This window comes from Oncorhynchus tshawytscha, linkage group LG01, assembly GCF_018296145.1.
Source record: "Oncorhynchus tshawytscha isolate Ot180627B linkage group LG01, Otsh_v2.0, whole genome shotgun sequence".
Taxonomy (NCBI): domain Eukaryota; kingdom Metazoa; phylum Chordata; class Actinopteri; order Salmoniformes; family Salmonidae; genus Oncorhynchus; species Oncorhynchus tshawytscha.
In genome coordinates this window covers 51377517-51404137 of record NC_056429.1, presented here as the reverse complement: position 1 = coordinate 51404137, position 26621 = coordinate 51377517, and the positions used below count along the sequence as shown (strand labels likewise).

The following is a 26621-nucleotide window of genomic DNA, read 5'->3' as shown; positions in this document are numbered from 1 at the left end:
CTGATCTCATTGACTGTTTTCATTGTGAGCTCTGGTATTCAATCTAGCCGGTTAACACCGAGGTACACAGGGGTTGTTTTTCATCATTGTAAGTTCAAACACCACATGGCCCCTTGTATGCCCTACTTTGGTAGCCTATGAGAAAATAGTTATTGGAGATATCTGGGGTTAACAATATCCAGCAAATGCAACGAGCAGACAGCAAAATATAAAATCATTCAATATCAGCAAGACTCCCAATGTGAGACGGCGTTATTAAGTCGTTTAACCTTACCGTTCAAAGGGAACGTATGCAGCCGGCTATACACTTGTATCCTCTGTGGACCAAAGAAAGTATGCATATTTTCCACATTTCTTTGGACTTCTCACCATTAAATCGATTTAAGTAGGAAATCGACACCTTTGCAGCCTGAATGGAAAATGTCTTACGTATGAATTGGTCCATGGGGGGTATGAGTGTCGGCTGCATACATTCCCTTTGGACGTTAAAATGAAACGACTCAATATCGCTATCTGTTGGTCTTAGGGCAGATCAATAACATTTGTTAGGCTAGTAGGGTTTTCAGTTAGTTACTCTGTTCCACTGCAAATGCCATAATCATCCTGTAGTGACTTCTTTACCATTTGAATACAGCCACTGCCCAAGCCTGAAGCAGGGTTGTTCATGACGCATACAGTCTATATTAAAAGTTCCCAGGATATGGTACAACAAAAATAGGATTTATTTTCCTTTAGATCTAACAAAAATAGTTTCACCCACACACATTTTGGCTTGGGGCGGAGAGAAGATTTTGAATTTTTGGGGCGGAGAGAAGATTTTTGATTTTTGTATAACTAACTTAGTGTAATTCTACTCATTTTGCCACAAGATGGAGAGAAATGTTTGCATTGCTAGTAAAAAACTGCAAGGGTTAGTACAAGAAAAGCATGGAGGCAGGGAGGTAACACTACCTCCCCCTAAAGGACACTAAAGGACCCTAGTCTAAATTGTTTTGTTTGACTAACATCACTTTTTGTGTAGTGGAATAGTTTAGTGATCTCTAACCTTTGGCCAAAATTGTGAAAGGAATATCAATAATTAACATTTAGTATTAAGTGTAAGTTTATAAAGGAGCACCTTTCTCAGATTTGTCTTTGGAATTGTCAGAGCTTTCTGCCATTAAAATATGTCCACATTGGCAATTACAACACAACAATAAAACATACAAATAATTCAAACAAATGTTGGGATGAATGAAGTTTCGAGGCGATCAGCGGAAAATTCTTGAAGCATGCTGTTAAAATACAAAGCATGGAGAATGGTGAGCACTAAAGTTTTCATTTAGTTGTTTTGAGCTAGATGTTTTTGGCAACACTTTAATATTACAGTGCTATTATTACAGTGTATTTGTTCCTGTAAGTACATTATAACAAGTATTGTATTTACTCATTCTTACTTACACTTAATGTATAGTCACTGTATGTGTGTACACTAATTTAACTTAATTACTGTGTCATTAACATTGTACCATGTTTTTTCTTAGTAAATGACTGGTCATTTTTACGCTGTAAATATAATGCTACAGCTACCGCCCTTAGTTAACCCTTGACAGAATGCTTTTGTTTACGTCATATTTCACTGGATTACGTTTTAGATTCCGTCCACACCTCACAGTCATTAGACACCATCCAACCAACCAAACTGACAGTAGTTAGAGAGGAAAAGCAAACTACTGTCTCAGTAAACAAATAATGGAGAAAAATTATTAGTGGGGCTTATGTTTCCCATCAAGGCACTCTTGAAGAACGAATAAACACACTTCTTGATTTAAACCTCAAACTAAAAACATTTTACTGACCCCCCTCTTGACAGCAGAGAAGCATATTTTTTTGTTAATTTCGGGCAATTCTACACATTTTGCCATGAGGCATAGAGACAATGTTGCCATTTTAAAGCATGTTTGCTGCAATTCTACACATTATGCCATGGAGCGGAGAGAAGATTTTGAAATGTATAACTAATTTCATGTCATTCTACTCATTTTGCCATGGGGCGGAGAGGCAAATTTCTAAGATCGACTAAATACATACAAAATGATCAGCAATCTACACACAATACCGCATAATGACAAAGCGAAAATAGGTTTTTAGACATGTTTGCAAATGTATAAACAAGGCAAGGTACCTACCCAGCAACTGCTGAAAATATTCTTCCACTTCACATCCGCTTTAAGAAGATATTTACTAAAATAGTCTGAGCTTCATGTGTCTCACCAGACAGCAGAAACATATTATTTGAATATACAGTAGGCATAAGCTATTACTGTAAAGAAATGCAGTTTATTTGAGTAATATTTAAAGGAGGCTTCCAAATTACAGTTAATAACAGTGTTGTTCAGCATGTTACCCATATTGCAGTGCAATCTACAGAATGAATGCTCTAAAACACATTTATGGTATTATATTATGCATCCTACAGAGTTTTACTGTTGAAATTACAGTAAAGTCTTACAGAGTAGCTAGATTCTTAGGCTAAATATCGACATCAATTCCATGTATGTGCAATCGATAGACCCAGAGTGTGAATTACACCATGACATTTGGGGGTCTCTAATGAGAAAGACGTAGCCTAATTTAAACTGGGAAAATGAATGACCTTTTAATAATGTGGCATGAACAGAACCAGTCATGATATTTTAATCTAATTGTCAAACAAATAACTTTAAGCCACCGGTGCAAAGTAAGCTACCTGTGCATGTTTGTCCACTCCAAAATAATCCCAGCATCCAAACTGCACCTCGGCCTATACTTGCGCCTTTGAATGAATCGAAATAGACATCTGTTACAAAACACCAAAACGTGTGCATAATGACATTCAGCAATTGCCATTGATTAGGCGGTGGCCTACATTAATTGATGCGTCTTGCTGACAAATGTACCTTTTTAGGCAGCCCCCCCCCCCCGCAACTCTCTGATTCAGGGGGTTGGGTTAAATGCGGAAGACACATTTCAGTTGAATACATTCAGTTGGACAACTGACTAGGTATCCCCCTTTCCCTACAGTGTATTTGTTCCTGTAAGTACATTATAACTACTTGCTCGCACATGCTTTTTCAGTTCTTTGTGATGGCCACTCCAATACCTTGAGTTTGTTGTCCTTAAGCCATTTTGCCACAACTTTGGCAGTATGCTTGCGGTCATTGTCCATTTGGAAGACCCATTTACGACCAAGCTTTAACTTCCTGACTGATGTCTTGAGATGTTGTTTCAATATATCCACATCATTTTTCTAACTCATGATGCCATCTAGCAGCCTTTGAGGTTATGTTGATACAGGACTTGTTTTACTGTGTATATAGATACTTTTGTACCTGTTTCCTCCAACTTCTTCACAAGGTCCTTTGCTGTTGTTCTGGGATTGATTTGCACTATTCGCACCAAAGTACATTCATCTCTTGAAGACAGAATGCGTCTCCTTCCTGAGCGGTATGATGGCTGCGTGGTCCCATGCTGTTTATACTTGCGTACTATTGTTTGTACAGATGAACATGGCACATTCAGGTGTTTGGAAATTGCTCCCAAGGATGAACCAGACTTGTGGAGGTCAACAATTTATTTTAGTTCTAGGCAGATTTCTGTTGATTTTCCCATGATGTCAAGCAAAGAGGCACTGAGTTTGAAGGTAGGCCTTGAAATACATCCACAGGTACACCTCCAATTGACTCAAATTATGTAAATTAGCCTATCAGAAGCTTCTAAGGCCATGACTTCATTTTCTGGATTTTTCCAAGATGTTTAAATGCACAGTCAGCATAGTGTATGTTAACTTCTGACACACTGGAATTGTGATACAGTGAATTATAAGTGAAATAATCTGTCTGTAAACAATTGTTGGAAAAATTACTTGTGTCATGCACAAAGTAGATGTCCTAACTGACTTGCTAAAACTATAGGTTGTTAACAAGAAATTTGTCGAGTGGTTTATAAAACAAGTTTTAATGACTCCAACCTACGTGTATGTGAACTTCCGACTTTAACTCTATAATGTATGTTTAGCGTATGGGGCTAGCCAATTTTCATAAATTACAGCCATGCCTTATGTACCGTTAGTTTGCAAACGCACATCATGTACTAACGGAAAAATATAGTCAACATATCATAACAAACAAAAACACATGGCATACCTGATAAAGAAATAAACATCCATAAATTAAATGTTGTGCTGCCCTTATGCACCAACTCCTCTGTAAAGTACAAAATAACAACAGGGGACATGACGCAATGACAACATCTACTGTAGCTTAGCGGGCATGTACAGCATTCACAAATCAACAGATTAAAAGTTCCTAAATGCAAAAAGTTCATAAATCTTAACATATTTTCATGGGACATTTTTCAGTAACCTACCTCTTCCACATGGATACAGTACACAGGGAGAAGGAAGTGAGTGACATTAAAAAAGGGCACTTACAACAACAAAAGCAATGTACAGTAATATCAGGCATGTGAACTATTCAGATTTGCTGTAATTATACAACATGAAATGCAAGACATGTTACACAGGGTTAATTGATAGGGCAATTTTTCACAAAGTGTAATGAATTCATACTACAAAATTGTAGGCTGATAATACACAGCCAATACTGTAGGTGGCAGCATTCACCTATAACATTTGTTTGCCGACCGCCATAATACCAACAAATACGAAGAAGAAGAACTTTTCTAAAGATAGGAAGCGTGATGTTGGAAAGATGGCGGAAGCGGACAATGAAGTGGATTCTGAACACAATGGCGGTAGAATCAAGGAGAATTGGAGTATTGTCCAAAAGAATAGAAAATGGAGTAAAGTAGTGTACAGTGATGAGAAAACCCATCATATCTAGTAGGAGTACAGTTTGTTAATGAATGAGCAACTGAGCAGGATACCAATCTTGAAGAAACCATTTGTTATCCAAACTGGTGGAGAGAGTGCTGGGTAAAGTGAAGCCTGTGAGGATCACGAGAGGTGGCCCTGTTTATATTTTTTGTGATTCCGCGGATCAGAAGGAACGTGCGTTGTGTCTGAACCGATTTGATATGTTTGAAGTGTAGTGTGTGTCTCTTTGGAACAGGGCACCCCTCAAGGGGGTTATATTTGGCTCTTGTGGTCGATTTTGAAGAGATTAAAAATATTCCTGGGGTGATTTGAAGCACGTCGGATGAATCGTGTGGTGATTGGTGAAAAAGTGAGGAGTCTATGTTTGTTTTAAAAATGGAGTCTCTCCCTACTCAAGTGCAGTTAGGGTATAACTACAGTCAGAGCATTTATCCCAAGACCAATGCAGTTTGATCACTGTGAAGCTTTTGGTCATGTATCAAGTGTTTGCAGATGAGAGAAGCCGAGATGTCCAAGTTGTGGAAAAAACATATGTGTTATAAAAGTAATGACTATGGGACATGTTGCAATTGTGGTGGGAACCATGAAGCCACGTCTTTTGAATTCTCCACAATTGTGAACGAGAATGAGGTGGCTTAATTCAGGGCTGTGCTGAGCATTTCATATGCAGCAGCTGTGAAAAGGGTTGAAGGTTTGAATGGTGCACCAGAAGAGTCCATGGTGGTGGATAGGCCTGCACTGCAGGCTGCAGGGGTTGCCTTTCACCAGCAGGATCCTGACATTTTAAAGGTTAAGAAGGTGGACTTTTTGGCCTTTATTGCTATGGTAATTAATGGCACTGCCAAGGTGGAGAGAAGGTCCAGGAAGATCAAATTCATTGTGAATGCACCTCAGAGCGGTTCCTGGGGCTGAAAGACTTCTCAGCGAAAGATTTAGATGGAATATTGGTGCAAGCCGTACCACCTTCTCAGGTCTTAGAGCCTGAGAAGGGACAAATGTTCAATTGAAAGAAGGAAAAAGTGGGAGTTTTTTTTTTTTGTACAATTATATTAGGGTGGATTAAGTTTCACTATTACTTATGGATTTATTATTTAATTGTATTTTGGGGGGGTTTCAAACCGTCCAGTTGGTGGCGGCAATACACCTTTTTGGGTGTAGTCTGCCATAAAACCCACAAGAAGAAGAAGAACTTCTCAAACCGGAGATATAGAAGAAAGACTAATCGCTTCTCTGCATTAAGGTCACTGACAGACACAATTTCAAACTTTTTGGAGATAAAAATATATAGAATTGTTTGATTTATATTATTTAATAGGTTACTGAAAGTAACTGATTTTTATGTTTAGTTAGCAATTTTATCTGTGTGCTTATAGCTAGCACACACCACATAGTTAACACCCATGTCTGGCACTAACGTTAGTTGGCAAGCTAGGTGACTTTGTCCATGCCATGGCATGCCTTTTTCTTTAACATTATTCTGGCTCGCGAATTGACTAGATAAACTAGCTTGACTATTAGCTAGCGAGCTAATCCTGTTAACGTTAACCCTTTGCGCAAACATAGCTAGCAAGTCTAACATTGAGGTGAATGCGAGGACATTACAGGAGAGTGACTTATTTCTCCCCAGGAGGTCGTTGCCAGCTGTAGCTTGACAGCTAGCTACTAGCCAGCTAAGAAGGTGACTTTCTCAAACTCATCTTTGCTGTCATTGTATGGTTGCTGGGTTGCAGAAGTTTCGTGTCTTACTAGTTACAGTAGCTACATTTTTATATCTCAAACTAGCTTGCTTGACCTTTCAAGTGAGGCACTCCACATTTTGACAGCTAGCTGACCAGTCCAATTACAATACTGCCCTGAACAATGACCTGTCTGTTGATTTAACAGTGACCTTAATTGGCTTTAGGGCAATTTATCCGTAGGTCTCACCCCAGTGTTAGTAGAAACAGTTAAGAGCTTAGACAAATATCCTAAATGGTATTATTTTAGAGGCACAGAGAGATTATACCTGCTCGTCTGACAGAAGCTATCAAATCATCAATTTGGATACAGACTAGTAGAATGGAATTAGGTTATAATGGAGGTGAGGATTGGGTTAGGCATATACATCACAGGTAAAAGACTACAAGAGCTGAGGGCTGGCTAACTCAGCTCCTTGCTCAGTCAAGTCTGCTGTACCCAGATCTTGGACCTTTGCTGATATGTATGTTAACCTAATTTCTCTGCCGAATATTCAAGTAGCCTAAAGGATTCTTAAAATCAGAAGTTGTTCCTGCACAACAAAACAAATTAATTATTCATGTGTCTTTCTCATTTCTCCCCTTTCTCTCCAGGCCGGCAGGATGGCCCTGTCAGACAACAAGGCTCTGGTCCTGGGTGTGTTGGCTGGAGGGGCTGGCCTCAGCCTGGGCACTGTGGTGTTGTACAACAGTAGGAGGGCCGTGCCAACGAGTGGACATGGTGTGCACAGTAAGCTGTACCTCAGCAGTAATGACCAGCGGGTGACTGGAGCCAGTATGGTGGTCAGGGAAATGCCGGGTCAGGCTGAGGTTCTAGATCGTCTCGCAGAGCTGATCCAGTGTGTGTCAGAGCTGAAGGATGAGGTGCGGGCCCTAAAGAGTGCCATCCCAAAGCTGCTGGATCACGTCAGGGATGAGCTGAGAGGACGCAGCGGCCGGGCTGAGGGGGCTGTGGCTCGCGTAAGTGCAGGCCCACCAAACCGAACTACACCCACACGTAGGAGGAGGGTTGCAGGGGGAGTGGCCAGAGCTGGAAGCCAAAGCTCTGAGGAGGAGGCTGAGAGTGAAGGAGGGTGAGTCCCATCTCTCGCTCTCCCTGGGATATTCACATGTTTGGTTCAGATACAGGGGGAAAATCCACCCATCAGTATGATTTCATTAAAAAAAACAGGGCACTGTTCATAGTATTTTACATGCCTTTATTTCTATGCTAGTGCTGAGCGATTAGTGCTTTGAGATCGTTTCGGCTCGATTATATCACGGATATTGGGTTTGATTGAATAATCATAATTTATTCACAGTACTTTAATAAAATATTTGTTTTATTTGATTTTATTTAATTCCAAGTCATCATCTCATCTCTATAGAGCTGCTGCCTAAGGCCTCCCGAGTGGCGCAGTGGTCTAAGACACTGCATCGCAGTGCTAGCTGTACCACTAGAGATTATAGGTTCGAGTCCAGGCTCTATTGCAGCCAGCCACGACCGGGGGCGGCGCACAATTGCCCAGCGTCGTCCGGGTTAGTGGAGGGTTTCGCCGGCACTAGTGACTCCTGTGGCGGGCCGGGCGCAGTGCAATGGTGTATGGTGTTTCCTCTGTCACATTGGCACGACTGGCTTCCGGGTTAAGTGGGCATTGTGTCAAGAAGCAGTGCGGCTTGGTTGAGTTGTGTTTCGGAGGATGCACGGCTCCCGACCTTCACCTCTCCCGAGTCTGTACGGGAGTTGCAGCGACGAGGCAAGACTGTTACTACAAATTGGATATTGGGGAGGAAAAAGGGGTAAAAAAAAAAAAAAAAAAAAGAGCTGCTGCCCATGATGTCTGACAAAAATCACAATTTGAGGAAATAAGGCATACTTTTATGACTGCTGAATACCACCTATCAATCACTTAGATCATGTGTTTTCAGGCTCACGAAGCAACTGCTTTCTATCTAAAAAAAAATATATATATCTAAAAAAACTGAATGAAATGAAATGGAATTCAAATAATTGAACCGACGTCGGTCAATTAGTTGTTTAAAAAATGAAAAACAACAGACATTTCGGTTAATGACTCAGTACTGTTTTATGTTCAATGGCTCAAGCTCCTTTTACATTTCCTACAACAATACACTAATATTCACTGATATTAATATATGATTTCAGTAGGCTATATCATCTCCTCTATCAAAGCATCCACCATGCATTTTATACTCAAATGCTGGTTTCCTCTGCCAGCTGCACCACCTTAACTATCCCACCTGTACTTGATCAGTGAGCACGTTTAATTTAAAACATGTACATGCTTTGCAAGAACGATTTCCCTAATAAGCCTAATGAGCACATGGACACATCTGAAATAAGGCTACTGATGGGACTTTTGATAAACGCAGGAAATCGTCAATCAAAATAAACGTTCTGCCACAGCGACTGTTATTTTTGCGAAGACTATTTGATTGAGTTCAGACATACAAGGTTTCTATTACAGGTCGACCGATTAGTTGGAATGGCCGATTTAATTAGGGCCGATTTCAAGTTTTTATAACAATCGGCATGTTTGGACACCGATTGTGGGCGGTTACATTGCACTCCACGAGGAGACTGCGTGGCAGGCTGACTACCTGTTACGAGTGCAGCAAGGAGCCAAAGTAAGTTGCTAGCTAGCATTAAACATATCTTATAAAAAAACATTAAATCTTAACAATCACTAGTTGACTACACATGGTTGATGATATTACTAGTGTATCTAGCTTGTCCTGCGTTGCATATAATCGATGCGGTGCCTGTTAATTTCTCATCGAATCACAGTCTACTTCGCCAAACGGGTGATTTTAACAAGCGCATTTGCGAAAACAGCATTCGTGAAAAAAGCACTGTCGTTGCACCAATGGGTACCTAACCATGAACATCAATGCCGTTCTTAAAAACAATACACAAGTATATATTTTTAAACCTGCATATTTGGTTAATATTGCCTGCGAACATTAATTTCTTTTAACTAGGAAAATTGTGTCACTTCTCTTGCGTTCCGTGCAAGCAGAGTCGGTATATGCAGCAGTTTGGGCCGCCTGGCTCGTTGCGAACTGTGTGAAGACCATTTCTTCCTAACAAGACCGTAATTAATTTGCCAGAATTATACGTAATTATGGAATAACATTGAAAGGTTGTGCAATGTAACAGCAATATTTAGACTTAGGGATGCCACCTGTTAGTTAAAATACTGAAAGGTTCCGTATTTCACTGAAAGAATAAACGTTTTGTTTTCGAAATGATAGTTTCCGGATTTGACCATATTAATGACCTAAGGCTCGTATTTCTGTGTGTTATTATGTTATAATTAAGTCTATGATTTGATAGAGCAGTCTGACTGAGCGGTGGTAGGCAGCAGCAGGCTCGTAAGCATTCATTCAAACAGCACTTTCCTGCATTTGCCAGTAGCTCTTCGCTGTGCTTCAAGCATTGCGCTGTTTATGACTTCAAGCCTATCAACTCCCGAGATTAGGCTGGTGTAACCGATGTGAAATGGCTAGCTTGTTAGCGGGGTGCGCGCTAATAGCGTTTTCAATTGGTGACGTCACTCGCTTTGAAGTAGTTCCCCTTGCTATACAAGGGCCGCGGCTTTTGTGGAGCAATGGTAACGATGCTTTAAGGGTGGCTGTTGTCTGTGTCCCTGGTTCGAACCCAGGTAGGGGCGAGGAGAGGGACGGAAGCTATACTGTTACACTGGCAATACTATAGTGCAGTGGTTCTTAACCTGGGTTCGGTGAGTCAGTCTCAGGGGTTCGGCGGAGGTCAAGACACACATCCGCCCTGCTTGGCCATCATTGGCTGCAGGTGATCACGCTACATCGCTTGGCCTATCTGTGCTGCAGGGAATTTGGTGCGCTCAGTAGTCAACTTGTGACTGTCGTGATGGTACGTCTTGTGATTTCTTTCTTAATATTTTAATCCCTTCATACTTACTATGTCGAGCAAAAAAAGAAAGTGGTCGGACGAATATGTACAATATGGATTCACATGTATAACGGAACGTGATGGGAGTCAGCGTCCTAACTGCATGATTTGCAATGCCAAGTTGAGCAATTCTAGTCTAGCACCAGCAAAACTAAGAGAACACTTCCTTAAACTGCATGGAGATGGAAAATACAAGAACACAACGCTCGCTGAATTCAAGGTGAAGAGAGCCAGATTCGATGAAAAGGCTACTCTGCCTGTTCTCGGCTTTGTACCCGTCAACAAACAGATCCTCACAGCATCGTGCGAAGTTGCTTACCTGATCGCAAAGCAGGGCAAACCACACACCATTGGTGAAACACTCATAAAACCAGCTGTGTTGAAGATGGCGAATATCATGCTGGGAAAAGAGTCTGAAGTTAATTTATCCCAAATTCCTCGTTCAAATGACACCATCAGCGACAGAATAGAGGACATGCGCAAAGACATCTTGGCTCAAGTAGTTGCAGATCTGATTTCAAGCCCGGCAAAATTCAGCCTTCAACTCGACAAGACCACAGACGTTTCCAATCTAAGCCAGCTTGCTGTATTCGTGCGCTATGTGAAAGACGACGTGATAAAGATTTTTTTACATTTTGTAAGCCTCTTACAACAACAACCTAAGGCAGTCGATGTGAATAAACTTGTGGATGACTTCTTCAAAAACAACAATCTTTCGTGGGATATGGTTTCTGCAGTTTGTTCGGACGGAGCTTCAGTCATGCTGGGAAGAAAGTCTGATTTTGGTGCGCTAGTGAAAGCGGATGCACCACACATGATTGTTACGCATTGTATTCTGCACAGGCATGCGTTGGCAACAAAAACCTTGCCTCAAACTGGCAGAAGTATAAAAAATTGTAGTGGAATGCGTGAACTATGTGAGAACTAGTGCTCTGAGGCACCGCATCTTCAGTGAGCTGTGTAAAGAAATGGGCTCTGAATTCGAGGTACTTCTGTACCATTCTAACGTTCGGTGGTTATCCCGGGGACAGGTGCTGAATCGTGTTTTTGCCGTGCGTGTGGAATTAGCCCTGTTTTTGCAAGAGCACCAACATTGCCATGCAGATTGCTTCAAAAATTCTGAGTTCATTCTCATTTTAGCGTACATGGCTGATATCTTCGCAGCTCTCAATCATCTCAATCAAAAGATGCAGGGCGGTGGAGTCAACATCATTGAAGCGGAGGAAAACCTGAAGGCTTTTCAAAAAAAGCTACCGTTATTGGAAACGACGAACAGAGGACGATAACATCGCAAACTTTCCCCTGCTGGAAGACTGTGTAAGTAAGATTGAAGATGTATCTGGAATCGGAGACATTTCTGTACCCGTGGAACTGAAGCAAGCAATTGCCACGCACTTAGATGAGCTTGCAAAGTCTCTCGAAGTATACTTCCCTACAAGAGAGTCATATCCAGCATGGGTGAGACAGCCGTTCACGTTTAGTGTTGAGACAACAGATGTCAATGATGAATACCTCGGTGAAATCATTGAAATTCAGCAGAGCCAGATTCAACAGCAACTCTTCAGAACAACAACGTTTTGGTGTCAACAAATGGTAACGTACCCAGTTATTGCTAAGAAAGCTCTGGAGATTTTCATACCGTTTGCTACAACATATCTTTGCGAGCAATTCTTTGAGGATGCTGGACATAAAAACGAAGAAAAGGAACAGACTTTGTTGCGAAAATGACATGAGAGTGGCACTTGCCAAGGTGAAGCCGCGCATTTCTCAACTGGTCTCTGAAAGGCAACAGCAGAAGTCACACTGATTTGCAGTAAATAGTCATTATTTTGTTTTTCTGTGAAAATCATGTTTTGATGATTTTGTTCTTTGAACACAGTGATGTTGATGCACGGTTCATTTTGTGCACCGGTAAAATATATACCTATGTTTTGAATTTGAAAAAATCATATTTTATTTTTCCAATTAAGAAGGGTTCGGTGAATGCGAATATGAAACTGGTGGGGTTCAGTAACTCTAACAAGGTTAAGAACCACTGCTATAGTGCCTGTAAGAACATCCAATAGTCAAAGGTATATGAAATACAAATGGTTTAGAGAAAAACAGTCATAATTCCTATAATAACTACAACCTAAAACTTCTTACCTGGGAATATTGAAGACTCATGTTAAAAGGAACAACCAGCTTTCATATGTTCTCATGTTCTGAGCAAGGAACGTTAGCTTTTTTACATGGCACATATTACACTTTTACTTACTTCTCCAACACTTTGTTTTTGCATTATTGAAACAATTCTTTCATTATTTATTTGAGACTAAAATGACCCAATATGACTCAGTCTTCATCATATGATCTATTTTTGTATTACACTTCCATTCTATTAGCTTTAAAGTAGACCATCGGATTATTATTTATGTATTGTATAAAGTTAGTGTTCATTCAGTATTGTTGTAATTGTCATTATTATAAATATAATATAAATCAGCCGATTAATCGGTATAGGCTTTTGTTGGTCCTCCAATAATCGGTATTGGCGGTGAAAAATCATAATCGGTCGACCTCTAGTTTGTATGTGAACTATTTCTAGGAGGCGTACTTTTAAGTTTTTCCGAAACTCACTTCACTTGCGCGTAAGAGGGAGTCTTGCGCTACTGGAGCCGGCACATAGGCGGATCAAATGCACTGATTTTATAAGCTGTTACATGTACTAATAATTTTAAGATTGCTCAGGAAACCAGGTGTTTTACCCTTGTTAGAGAGAAGGTGGGCTATCAAGGGCGGATCACACTCTTTTTGGTCCTGACCCGCTATTGAATCCTACTGGGGAGAAATAATGAGTTTTGAAACATTAATTTGAACAAACATTAATTTCTCTGTATTTAGGTGAAATACTTACACAATAGAGACGAGTACTTGTTGAAGGTCCTACTTGCAGCCAGCCATCTCCCGACAGGAACACAGAACCTAACAGGTGGAGGCTGGGGTTGTGGTGGGAGCAAGAAGCCAGCACATATTAGCAGTGAGTGAGCAGATCCGGTCAGCTTAAAAAGGCTGTCAAATACTGCTTAATCAAACTGAATCATTAGCTCATCATGAATCATTAGGTTAGCTCCAGATTTATCTCCTGGCAGAGCTCTGGCAGCAGTCGCCTGGAGCAATTCTTGCTGTAACAACATAACAAGCAGGCCAGCAGCCAGCCAGAGTACTCTGGGTAGTTAATCATTGTTGTTTTGGTGTCTTAGTTCAGTCTGTCTGTGGCTGTGCCTCGCACTTCCTCGTTTAGACTTTGAGGGCCTAGGCACTGTTATTCAGGCCATCATTTACTACAGGGTGTATGGTTCAGACTGGTGGAACCGGTCCATACTTGAGTGATATAGTTTGGTGTGATAGGAACCAAAATAATAATCAGATGGTCTACTTTAAAGCTAATAGAATGGTAGTGTAATACAAAAAATAGATCATATACTATATCACATGATGAAGACCGAGTCATATTGGGTAATTTCTGTTACCTTTTGTAATCAATGGAGTTTATCCTCGTCCCTGTTGGAGAAGCAAACTAGTGTTGTCATGATACCAGAATTTTGACTCCGATACCACATTGAGACCATGGCATAAAAAGGTGTATTAGCCAAAGTCACAGAATGGCACTTGATCCAGACAGGTCTTTTGAGTATCATTTGAGTATCTTTTGAGTACTTTTGAAATATCATTATATTTCAGTTTTTTTTAAATGTATTTATTAATTAGTCAGTTATAGAATCATACAATCAATTTGACTTTGGTCAACAACAAAATAAAAACATCTAACTACATAACATGATAATCATTTATTTGAATGATACATTTCTAATCTATTGATAAACTGGGTAAATCAAGATGTCGCCTAGGCCTATTTGCAATAAAGTTATTGCATTGAGTTATTGGGCTGGTTTTGGCTGATTTTCATGGAGCTACAGATGAAAAACAAGCTGTTTTCGTTCCTGTTGGGACTTATTTTATTGTACTGATCAACAACATTTGCATAGAAGTATTCACATCTTTTTATAATTCTCTTTTATCACTAGAATTGCCGAAGGCCAAAAGTTCCCAGGACATTTACACACATATTATTTCTCTAATTTTGTGCACAAATTAGTTTGTCTCTGTTAATGAGCATTTCTCCTTTGCCAAGATAATCTATCCACCTGACAGGTGTGGCATATTAAACAGCATGATTATTACACAGGTGCACCTTGTGCTGGGAACAATGAAAGGACACTCTAAAATGTGCAGTTTTGTCACAACACCATGCCACAGATGTCGGAAATTTTGAGGGAGCATGCAATTGGCATGCTGACTGCAGGAATGACCACCAGAGTTGTTGCCAAAAATTTGATGTTTATTTCACTACCATACCTACCAATGTTGTTTTAGAGAATTTTGCAGTACGTCCAATGTGCCTCACAACCACAGACCACATGTAACCGTGCCAGCCAAGGACCTCAACATTCGGCTTCTTCACCTGCGGGATCGTCTGAGATCAGCCACCTGGACAGCTGATGAAATTGTGGGTTTGCACAACTGAAACATTTCTGCACAAACTGTCAGAAACCGTCTCCGGGAAGCATTGACATTAGTGGTCGACCGAGTTATGATTTTTCGACACCGATACGATTATTGGAGGACCAAAAAAAGCCAATGCCGATTTTTATATATACAGTGGGGAGAACAAGTATTTGATACACTGCCGATTTTGCAGGTTTTCCTACTTACAAAGCATGTAGAGGAATGTCATTTTTATCAAAGGTACACTTCAACTGTGAGAGACGGACTCTAAAACAAAAATCCAGAAAATCACATTGTATGATTTTTAAGTAATTAATTTGCATTTTATTGCATGACATAAGTATTTGATCACCTACCAACCAGTAAGAATTCCGGCTCTCACAGACCTGTTAGTTTTTCTTTAAGAAGCCCGCCTGTTCTCCACTCATTACCTCTATTAACTGCACCTGTTTGAACTCGTTACCTGTATAAAGGACACCTGTCCACACACTCAATCAAACAGACTCCAACCTCTCCACAATGGCCAAGACCAGAGAGCTGTGTAAGGACATCAGGGATCAAATTGTAGACCTGCACAAGGCTGGGATGGGCTACAGGACAATAGGCAAGCAGCTTGGCGAGAAGGCAACAACTGTTGGCGCAATTATTAGAAAATGGAAGAAGTTCAAGATGACGGTCAGTCACCCTCGGTCTGGGGCTCCATGCAATATCTCACCTCGTGGGGCATCAATGATCATGAGGAAGGTGAGGGATCAGCCCAGAATTACACGGCAGGACCTGGTCAATGACCTGAAGAGAGCTGGGACCACTGTCTCAAAGAGAACCATTAGTAACACACTACGCCGTCATGGATTAAAATCCTGCAGCGCACGCAAGGTCCCCCTGCTCAATCCAGCGCATGTCCAGGCCCGTCTGAAGTTTGCCAATGACCATCTGGATGATCCAGAGGAGGAATGGGAGAAGGTCATGTGGGCTGATGAGACAAAAATAGAGCTTTTTGGTCTAAACTCCACTCGCCGTGTTTGGAGGAAGAAGAAGGATGAGTACAACCCCAAGAACACCATCCCAACCGTGAAGCATGGAGGTGGAAACATCATTCTTTGGGGATGCTTTTCTGCAAAGGGGACAGGATGACTGCACTGTATTGAGGAGAGGATGGATGGGGCCACGTTTCGCAAGATCTTGGCCAACAACCTCCTTCCCTCAGTAAGAGCATTGAAGATGGGTCGTGGCTGGGTCTTCCAGCATGGCAACGACCCGAAACACACAGCCAGGGCAACTGAGTGGCCCCGTAAGAAGCATCTCAAGGTCCTGGAGGGGCCTAGCCAGTCTCCAGACCTGAACCCAATAGAAAATCTTTGGAGGGAGCTGAAAGTCCGTATTGCCCAGCGACATCCCTGAAACCTGAAGGATCTGGAGAAGGTCTGTATGGAGGAGTGGGCCAAAATCCCTGCTGCAGTGTGTGTGCAAACCTGGTCAAGAACTACAGGAAACGTATGATCTCTGTAATTGCAAACAAAGGTTTCTGTACCAAATATTAAGTTCTGCTTTTCTGATGTATCAAATACTTATGTCATGCAATAAAATGCAAATTAATTACTTAAATCATACAATGTGATTTTCTGGATTTTTGTTTTAGATTCCGTCTCTCACAGTTGAAGTGTACCTATGATAAAAATGACAGACCTCTACATGCTTTGTAAGTAGGAAACACTGCTGATTTTGCAGGTTATCAAATACTTGTTCTTCCCACTGTGTGTTTGTAATAATGACAATTACAACAATACTGAATTAACACTAGTCAGTGAAGAAAATACTGAGGTTGGGGTGCCTTGTGAGGAGTCGTAGGCAAGTGAGTGAATCACCACCACCATCACTTCTATCTGCCAACATGCAATCACTGGAAAACAAACTGAATGATCTACGGTTGAGACTATCCTACCAACGAGACTGTAATATCTTTTGTTTCACGGAGTCATGGCTGAATGACGAAATGGGTAGTATAGAGATGGCTGAGTTTTCCGTGCATCAACAGGACAGAGCAGCTACATCTGGTAAGGCAGGGGTGGGGGTGTGTCTATTTTGTCAAAAACACCTGGTGCGCGATGTCTAATATTAAAAGTATCGCTCGCCTGTGGTAGAGTACCTCATGATGAGCTGTAGACCACACTATCAACCAAGAGTTTTCATCTATATTATTTGTAGCCGTCTATTTACCACCACAAACCGATTCTGGCACTAAGACTGCACAAGGCCATAAGCAAACAAGAAAATGCTCCAGAAGCAGAAGTACAAGTACATTGTGTGCAAGCGCAAAACATAAATACACCACAATTTAGAGAATGGCCATCGCAGCTCACACAAGCAAGTCTATTCATTTTTTTTTTTTAAATAATAACAAACAAAAAAAATGGGTTCAGCACTAGCCTACAGGTTTGGAGCTTACTCCGAGGTCACTGTGCAGAGAGGGGTTTAGGAACCTGGGTTTGTTTCAGCAGGAGGTAGGGGTGAGTTTGGAGCAGGGGATGGTGTGTGTGACAGTCTGTGTGTGGCACGGAGGGAGAAAGACTAGCCAAACTGACCTGCTCTAGTTAGAACTTATGGCAGCAACCCGTTTTTCTATCATTCCATCTGGTAGCCTGTCCTCACTGCATCATCGTTGTAGCGAAAGAAGCTAGCCAGCTAAGTTAGCCTCAATTAGCCTTGCTACTTTAGCTAGCTGGCTATTTTGCTGTGCTCCCCAACAACTCCATTCATATGAAACAACAGCCTACCGGTTGGTTGATCATTGTAGCCAACTCCTCGTTTAGCCTTAATTCTTTAATTTTAATTCCTTTTTGCTTTGATAAGAAATCCCCCACTTAATTGCTACACATGGAGCCTCTGGCTGTAGCCACTTTGATTGGCCGACAGCAACAATAAGCACCATGTCTTTTTTTCCCCTTTTTTTATGGGGCACACTCATAAAAACAGTCATGTTTTGAATGTAATGGTCTATCGTAGGCGATATAGCAATGTCACAGATACTTTTATTTCAATTTATACCAAGCCTTTTCATTGTCAAAATAGGCCTATATTTTTTTTGTGAAAATAGAATTCCAACATTGGCTTGCCAGGTTCTTACAACATCATTGAATTTTGCTGCCTGCCCTGCAGAGAAGCAGTGTTGCAGTTTTCCTGCAAACACATACTTTTGTCTCAAATGCACTGATTTAAGTAATCAGCTATTCGGGCCTGAGGTGAGGTATGTGGGGTGAGAGGGATCTAAGATGGGGCCTCCAGTTGTGGGCCCAAGATGCACCTGTCAGTAGCCCACTCCAACACACCTCCACCTTACCCAGAACCATCGCTCGCAGACCAAAACTTTCCCAGAACCACAGATGACACACACGCAGCTGTTGCCGGACCTTAATGGAGGCCTTTCATGTTTGAACTTTTTCACTTTCAGTCCTCCATGTCTTTTTATTTCTACCTGACTGTCAGCTTTTCCCTTCCCCTACTCAAGTGTTAGCTGTGGGTGTAAGTACATACTTAGCTACAGTAATGGAAGTGCTAATGCGGGCACATTGTATGCCTCACAATGATCGAGACAAGTGTCCGACACTGAGTGCCATGACAGGGACAAGTCTCCCTGTGTTTGGCACGGGAAACCCTTCAAGTGTCTGTGTCAAAGACTTTATAACTGCTAGGTACAAAATTAAGTGACCCACTTGTGTAAACAAACATGTCGCTGTTTGCGTGTAAATATGCAGTGAATGTTAATCTGTTATTGAAAGCGTCTGGCAAAGAGGGGGTAATAAAAATAACTCTAACTGAAGCTCCCTTTCTGGAGATACTTTCACCCTTCACTTTACGTTTTATTTCACCTTTATTTAGGGGCGGCAGGTAGCCTAGTGGTTAGAGCGTTGGGCCAGTAACCAAAAGGTTGCTAGATCGAATCCCTGAGCTGTCTTTCTGCCCCTGAACAAGGCAGTTAACCCACTGACTTGCCTAGAACAAATTCTTATTTATAATGCCGGTTTACATTTTTAGGAATAGCCTGTTGGTGCATGCTCCACTAACAGTAAATTAGAGAATGATCTCCAGCTCGGCTCCCAAGCTATGCATTTGGTTTGCTAACTTACTAGCTTGCAAGATTAAGCTTCTCGGTTACAACAATCAATCCCCTCCTGGATGAGGGTCCCTGCTGCCTAAATTTAGTTTTGTGCGTAATTACATTGTGTGCACTGCCAGTAATACCGTATGGTACAGGAACAGTATGAAAATCTTCAACCCTAGTTTGAACCACCTTCAGTTCATCTTCCTCCCACCTATGTTTACTATGAAAACACATTCCAAGGGAACTGAGAATATACACTGAATGTACAAAAAATTAGGAACAGTGCTCTTTCCATGACGGACTATCCAGGTGAAAGCTACGATCGCTTATCGATGTCACTTGTTACATCCACTTCAATCAGTGTAGATGAAGGGGAGGAGACAGGTTAAATAAGGATTTTTAAACCTTGAGACAACCAACTGTGTTCCATTCTGAGGCCATTCTGAGGATGAATGGGCAGAAGAAAAGATGGAAGTGCCTTTGAACAGAGTATGGTAGTAAGTGCCACGCACACCTGGTTTGGGTGTGTCAAGAACTGAAACGCTGCTGGGTTTTTCACACACATTTCCCATGTGTCTCAAGAATGGTCCGCCACACAAAGGACATCCAGCCAACTTGACACAACCGTGGGAAGCATTGGAGTCAACATGGGCCAGCATCTCTTTGGAACAGTTTTGAAACCTTGTAGTCCATTACTGTTATGGGATTTATATGAATAATGACTAAATGATGTATACATTTAACGTAGAACTATAACTAAACAAAATACTACCCTGTCACTATGAATGTATGAATCTTATTATAATCAAAACACTGAATATAATGTGTGTAGTTTTAGTCAAGAATTAGAACAAGGACTTTCTGTTCCTTGTTAGAAACGAATGGAGCTATTGTCAGACCGGCTGGAATACTGTGTTCCTTACAGGACATTCTGTCCCCACTCAGGGAGGGGAGAGACCTTGGGCTTGTAGTAGATCGTTTAACAGGTGGCAGACAATGTGAGAAGGCTTGAACCATATTGCCATTGTATCTGAGAGGAGGGACATTTATGACAATGTGAGGTATATAAACCAATGTACATGGTATTATGAGCAGAGCTCTCGAGAATAAACACTATTGGGTAATGTTGATGACTGGTCTCTGTATTTTATGTAAATGAGAACCTTACAAATTCTTATAAACGGACAGAGTGTTTTAATTGAATTGGTTAACGAAATTCCTCTAACAATTACCTGACAAATTGAGGCTGTTTTGTGTACAAAGGGGGGTGCAACTCAATATTAGGAAGGTGTAGGCTGTGGTGCTAATGAATGCTTTTTGTGTTTCAGGTACATAACAGCTTTAACCGACTCTGAGGAAGAAGAGCAGATTGAGGCTGAGGGTCAGAGTCCGTATGAAGTGACTGTGATCGAGCCTCTGAATGAGTTCTCAGCCCTTCTGGACAGGGTGGACGCTCTACACGAAGGCAGCGATGGAGACAAGAGGGAGTGCCTCTGCACCATGCTGGATAAGCGGGAGCAGGTGGGCCACATCAACCAACTGTCCAAGTCTTGAGTTCGGATGTCCTAGGGCTAGTAGATATCTGTATTTGTTAAAAATCACAGCAGTAGCAGACATGGGTTCACATAGTATTTGCTTTCTTTCAAAAAATGTCCCATGCGCTTGATTGAGCTTTGCTTGGGTTTGCTTGGTGCAATGCAACAAATTGAATAGTTCCAAAAGAGCAAATCTTGTCCATCTGGCACTGTAGACAGGCCTAATCCAAAGGTGCTTACAGTATTTGAAAGAAAGCAAATACTATTTCAATCCAGGGTGGCGCAGAAGAGCGCCTAGGTGAAGCCTGCCTCCAAATAAACGTCAAAAATATAAAGTTTGACACGAACACCTCTTTTCTTCAGTTTGGACAGAACACTACGTTCTTATGGCGACTAGTTCGGGCCTACGTGGATGTTCATGACATCACTACCAACCTAGAGCAAAAGAAGACCCAAGCAGAAACTGGTAATAAACCACATACTGATCCTTAGCATTCACACCATTTACCAAAGATTAGGGTTATACAATTCCAGAAGCTTTTCAAAAATGCCCAGGTTTTTATTTCCCCAAAATCCGAAGGTTTTCATAAATCTCCCAATTCCGAGGTTAGTGTCCAGAAATGTGCATCCAAAACAGAGCTCCTAGCAGCTCCTGGTATTGGAGCCATGTAAGGTCATTTTTACAGCTGGTTCTGCAGGCCACCCACTTGTTAGCATTGTCCACTTCTTGGAGTGGCCTGAAAGTAGTCCTGAACTGAATGACACCTTGAAAACTAACCTAGTTGACATGAACCTCTAGTAACCATACTATGACCTCAGTCAGCCAGTTTGAGATCTGGCCACAGAGCCAATTGAAAGGATCTGAGTTTTGGCTATGTTTTTGAGCACATGTCTTCTGTCACCCGAAGGCTTATAAAGAAGTACTCACAACTACATGTGCATCACCAATAATGCACGATGAACAATTGACAGGGTCTATTCCTCCATATAAAATTTTCTTAAGGAATAAGACAGTTGTGTGTGGGGGGGGTTTATTTCCCCCATGCAATCCATCCAGCATGTTCTCATTCTTAGTTTGGCCAAAACAACACTACATATAACCGTGATCTTTTCACGCTTTTCAGATGTGCAGAATAGTATGACGTAATGCTGTTGTCAAAACAGAAACCTCTCTAACGTAGCTTCTATAAAAGGCAATAAAAAAGTATGTATTCTCTTTAAACACACAACCATAATGTTTGTACTATCCAGCTGTGATTGCATGCACCACTTCCAAGTGAACAGAGGTGTTCCCTCCCCCCCCAAAAATGTTTAATGAGTTGTGTTTGCATGCTTTTCTTTTTTCCCTGCCTTTGCCAAATACTCCATCCCTGCATTGAATGTTAGCAAAGTTACACATCTCAGCGCACTTTGCATGTCTTGTGTTAGACTAGTTAGTGTATCATTGCAGTACCACCAAAATCATATCATTGTCATGCCTCCCTCTGAGATTTGTTGTATTGCAAAAATGGTTTGAATAATCCACTGGCTCCCAGCAGCAAGATTTTAATTGGATGTTACATTTCAAGAACCCTCCCCCACATGCCCGTAGAAGAGGTGCTGTGCGTTATGTGCGTCACTATTTTCCGTAGGACACAGTTTGTAGATTTGTTACATGTGCTAGTTTTCAAGTTATCAAGTGTGGCTAACTGTCTGCGATTTTATATTTATTGAAAGTGGATTACGCTGTTTAAAGTCAAACGTCACAACACGTTCTAAACTGCTCTGGTGACACACACTTTTTGCCTCATCTCCATTCATCCACATGGCTGCGCTTTGCTGCCACTGAAAAAATCCTGCCCATTTTGTTTTTGTAAGGACCCAAAAAACAGGCGGTGGGAGGACTTATTCAAGTAAGTAAATACTTGAAAATAAATTTGGAAAAGTAGGGTAACTGAGCTGCTAGCTAGAAAACGTTACACACTGTTAATTAAATGTCAGCAGCTAGCTAATGTTCTATTACCTAGCTATCTTTACATACTCATTGTTTTACATTTACAGTCTCCAAATGCATTTGTAGATAACATCCATGGAAGAGGGTGAAATTGTAGCTCTGTGAAGTGAAGGGAGAGCTTAGGCAACTGGATAGGGCAGGTAACTTTGTGGGAGGACATTATGAAAAATTTACAGATTCAGTTACAGTACTAGAGTGAAACTTTGAGGACAGATACTGTAATACCAACATAATATTCAGTGATGTATAATGAAGCCTGTTTTCTTTTTTATGTTTTCTGTCCTCAAATATGGAGCACTGTGAAAGCCTGTACAGATGAAGCAAGAAATCACAATGAGAATGTCCCAAGAGAGTAATGGTGCATATCCATACAGTGTTTTACTCAAAAGGCTCAGACTTTTCGGTTTCCATCTACACTTGCCGGCACCCGTGTCTCACTGGGCCATGGCTCCGGCAGACCTGCTCTCACTTGGGGCCAAAGCAGGGCCACTTGTACTTTTCATCTTGCATTTGCCATAACAATGGCAAACTGTGAACCTGAACACCTCACAAAGCAACTGTGTATACCAGCAGTATTTTTGTATAGAACATTTGCTAAGGGTAGTATGTGTAGGCCGACCTGCATTTATACGGAGACTTGATTACACACAGGTGGATTGTATTTATCATCATTAGTCATTTAGGTCAACATTGGATCATTCAGAGATCCTCACTGAACTTCTGGAGAGAGTTTGCTGCACTGAAAGTAAAGGGGCTGAATAATTTTGCACGCCCAATTTTTCAGTTTTTTATTTGTTAAAAAAGTTTGAAATATCCAATAAATGTCGTTCCACTTCATGATTGTGTCCCACTTGTTGTTGATTCTTCACAAAAAAATAGTTTTATATCTTTATGTTTGAAGCCTGAAATGTGGCAAAAGGTCGCAAAGTTCAAGGGGGCCGAATACTTTCGCAAGGCACTGTATAAACCGATTTTATAATTGGAGAAGTCCAACCCTTGTTGGAGGTGTGCTGGGTGTGCAGGGTTCTGTTTCAGCCCATCAATAATGAGTTGATAATCAAGTGTGCTATTGTTGGGCTGGAACAGAAGTCTGCTCACCAAGTGGATCAGTGGAGCAAGGTTGGCCACCGCTGGTATGGAGTTCTTTTGTTAACCCTAAATGATGCTTTAGTTATAATTGCCTACTTATTACTACTCAATTATCTATTGTTTAGACTAAGATGTCTAATCTTTACATACATACGAGATGGCTTATTTGTACATTTTGTAATGAAGTGTTGGTTCTTTTAAAGTGAAATGTTTAAATTTGTTTTATTAGTTCAACTATTATTCAAAATGTCAGTGTTGATCAATCACATATCACAATCCTGCAATAAAGAGGGGAAGTGGTTCTGTCTTTGTTTCTGTGTTGTATTCTCAAATTAAAATGTCCTTTTTGTCTAGTTGTAAGATCTAGTTGATGTTATTCTTTCACACAGACCCCAAAGCAAATCAGGAGGAGGAAAGAGGTTTATTCAAAGAGGATAAATCATAGATGTTATGGTAGATGGATGTTTCTCCCCTGTCCTCTGTGATTCTCGCCAGTGAACAAAGGGACAGGATGTAGTTTATAACCCAGCCCTAGCCTGTGGTTGACCAATTAGAATGACTTCCAATAAAACTGGGCCAATGGCCAGTATCCTATTTCAGGTTGAATATTTATCTTCTAAATATTATCTCCAATATGTTTAATTTGATTGTTGTCTCAGTGTATCAGCTATCTCAATGAATTTTGAAGCTTATCATATGGCATAAACACTGAGTGTACAAACTTAGGAACAGTTTGCCTTCATTGTATTACAGAAAAACTTTATTGACCTGAAATTAGTATTTTAGGTAAAACTAAGTATGTTCTCTAGAGTCCATAAAAATAACTGATGATTTAAGCATATGAACAGTGCATTCGGAAAGTATTCAGACTCCTTCACTTTTTCCACATTTTGGTACGTTACAGCCTTATTCTAAAATGGATTTCAAAAATCCTCAATCTACACACAATACCCCACAATGACAAAGCAAAAACAGGATTTTAGACATTTTTGCAAATGTATTAAAAAAATAAACTGAAATCACATTTACATAAGTGTTCAGACCCTTTACTCAGTACTTTGCTGACGCACAGTTGGCAGAGATTACAGCCTCGAATCTTGTGTATGACGCTTGACACGCCTGTATTTGGGGAGTTTCTCCCATTTCTTCTCTGCAGATCCCCTTAAGCTCTGTCAGGTTGGATGGGGAGTGTCAATGCACAGCTATTTTCAGGTCTCTCCAGAGATGTTAGATAGTGGTTCAAGTTTGGGCTCTGGCTGGGCCACTCAAGGACATTCAGAGACTTGTCCCGAAGCCACTCCTGCGTTATCTTGGCTGTGTGCTTAGGGTTGTTGTCCTGTTGGAAGGTAAAACCTTCGCTCCAGTCTGAGGTCCTGACCGCTCTGGAGCAGGTTTTCATCAAGGATCTCTCTATACTTTGCGCCGTTCTACTTTCCTTCAATCCTGACTAGTCTCCCAGTCCCTGCCTCTGAAAAACATCTCCACAGCATGATGCTGCCGCCACCATGCTTCACCATAGGGATGGTATTGGCCAGGTGATGAGCGGTGTCTGGTTTCCTCAACACGTGATGCTTGGCATTCAGGCCAAAGAGTTCAATTTTGGTTTCTAAACCAGAGAGTCTTGTTTCTCATGTTCTGAGAATCCTTTAGGTGCCTTTTGGCAAACTCCAAGTAGGCTGTCATGTGCCTTTTACTGAGAAGTGGCTTCTGTCTGGCCACTCTACCATAAAGGCATGATTGGTGGAGTGCTGCAGAGATCGTTGTCCTTCTGGAAGGTTCTCCCATTTCCACAGAGAAACTCTGGTGCTTTGTCAGAGTGACCATTGGTTCTTGGTCACCTCCCTGTACAAGGCCATTCTTCCCCGATTACTCAGTTTGGCTGGGTGGCCAGTGCTAGGATGAGTCTTGATGGTTCCAACCTTCTACCATTTAAGAATGATGGAGGCCATTGTGTTCTTGGGAACCTTCAATGCAGCAGACATTTTTTTGGTACCCTTCCTCAGATCTGTGCCTCAACACAATCCTGTCTCGGAGCTCTACGAACAATTCCTTCGACCTCATGGCTTCGTTTTTGCTCATACATGCACTGTCAACTGTGGGACCTTATATAGACAGGTGTGTGCCTTTCCAAATCATGTCCAATCAATTGAATTTACCATCTCAATGATGATCAATGGAAACAGGATGCACCTGAGCTCAATTCCGAGTCTCATAGCAAAGGGTCTGAACACTTATGTAAAGGTAAAAAAACAAGGTATTTTTTATTTGTAATACATTTGCAAAAATTTCTAAACTTGTTTTTGCTTCGTCATTATGAGGTATTGTGTGTAGATTGATGAGGAAATGTGTTTTATTTAATCTATTTTTGAATAAGGCTGTAACGTAACAAAATGTGGAAGAGGCTTACAAATATCTGGGCATCTGAATAGATGAAAAGCTGTCTTTTAAAAAGTTTATTGCACTTCTATAGAAATAGGTCCTGCCTCTCGCTAAATAGTAGAAAGCAGATTATTCAGTCAACGTTCCTAGACTATGGTCGACATCATCTATATACAGTTGAAGTCGGAAGTTTACGTACACTTAGGTCGGAGTCATTTAAAACTCGTTTTTCAACCACTCCACAACTTTGTTTTTTTTTTAACTATAGTTTTAGCAAGTTGGTTAGGACATCTACTTTGTGCATGACAAGTAATTTTTCCAACAATTGTTTACAGGCAGATTATTTAACTTATTCACTGTATCACAATTCCAGTGGGTCAGAAGTTTATATACACAAAGTTGACTGTGCCTTTTAAACAGCTTGGAAAATTAAAACAAAAAATCATGTCATTT

At 41.0% G+C, this 26621-nt stretch overlaps 1 protein-coding gene across 4 annotated transcripts in view; it reads left to right on the top strand.

Annotated features, from left to right (window-relative positions):
• The first annotated feature begins 4709 nt into the window (after positions 1-4709).
• Positions 4710-26621, top strand: part of LOC112252882 (regulator of microtubule dynamics protein 2) — a 53392-nt gene continuing 31480 nt past the window's right edge. For 2 of the 4 annotated variants that reach the window (XM_042322958.1, XM_042322938.1), the window contains exons 1-4: positions 4710-6095; positions 7186-7664; positions 20501-20693; positions 21071-21173. In XM_042322958.1, coding sequence (XP_042178892.1) covers positions 7195-7664; positions 20501-20693; positions 21071-21173 — 766 coding nt within the window. In that variant the 5' untranslated portion in view covers positions 4710-6095; positions 7186-7194. Of the gene's footprint in view, positions 6096-6482; positions 6534-7185; positions 7665-20500; positions 20694-21070; positions 21174-26621 lie in introns of all 4 variants that reach the window. The other 2 variants (XM_042322944.1, XM_042322949.1) reach the window with 2 other exon arrangements.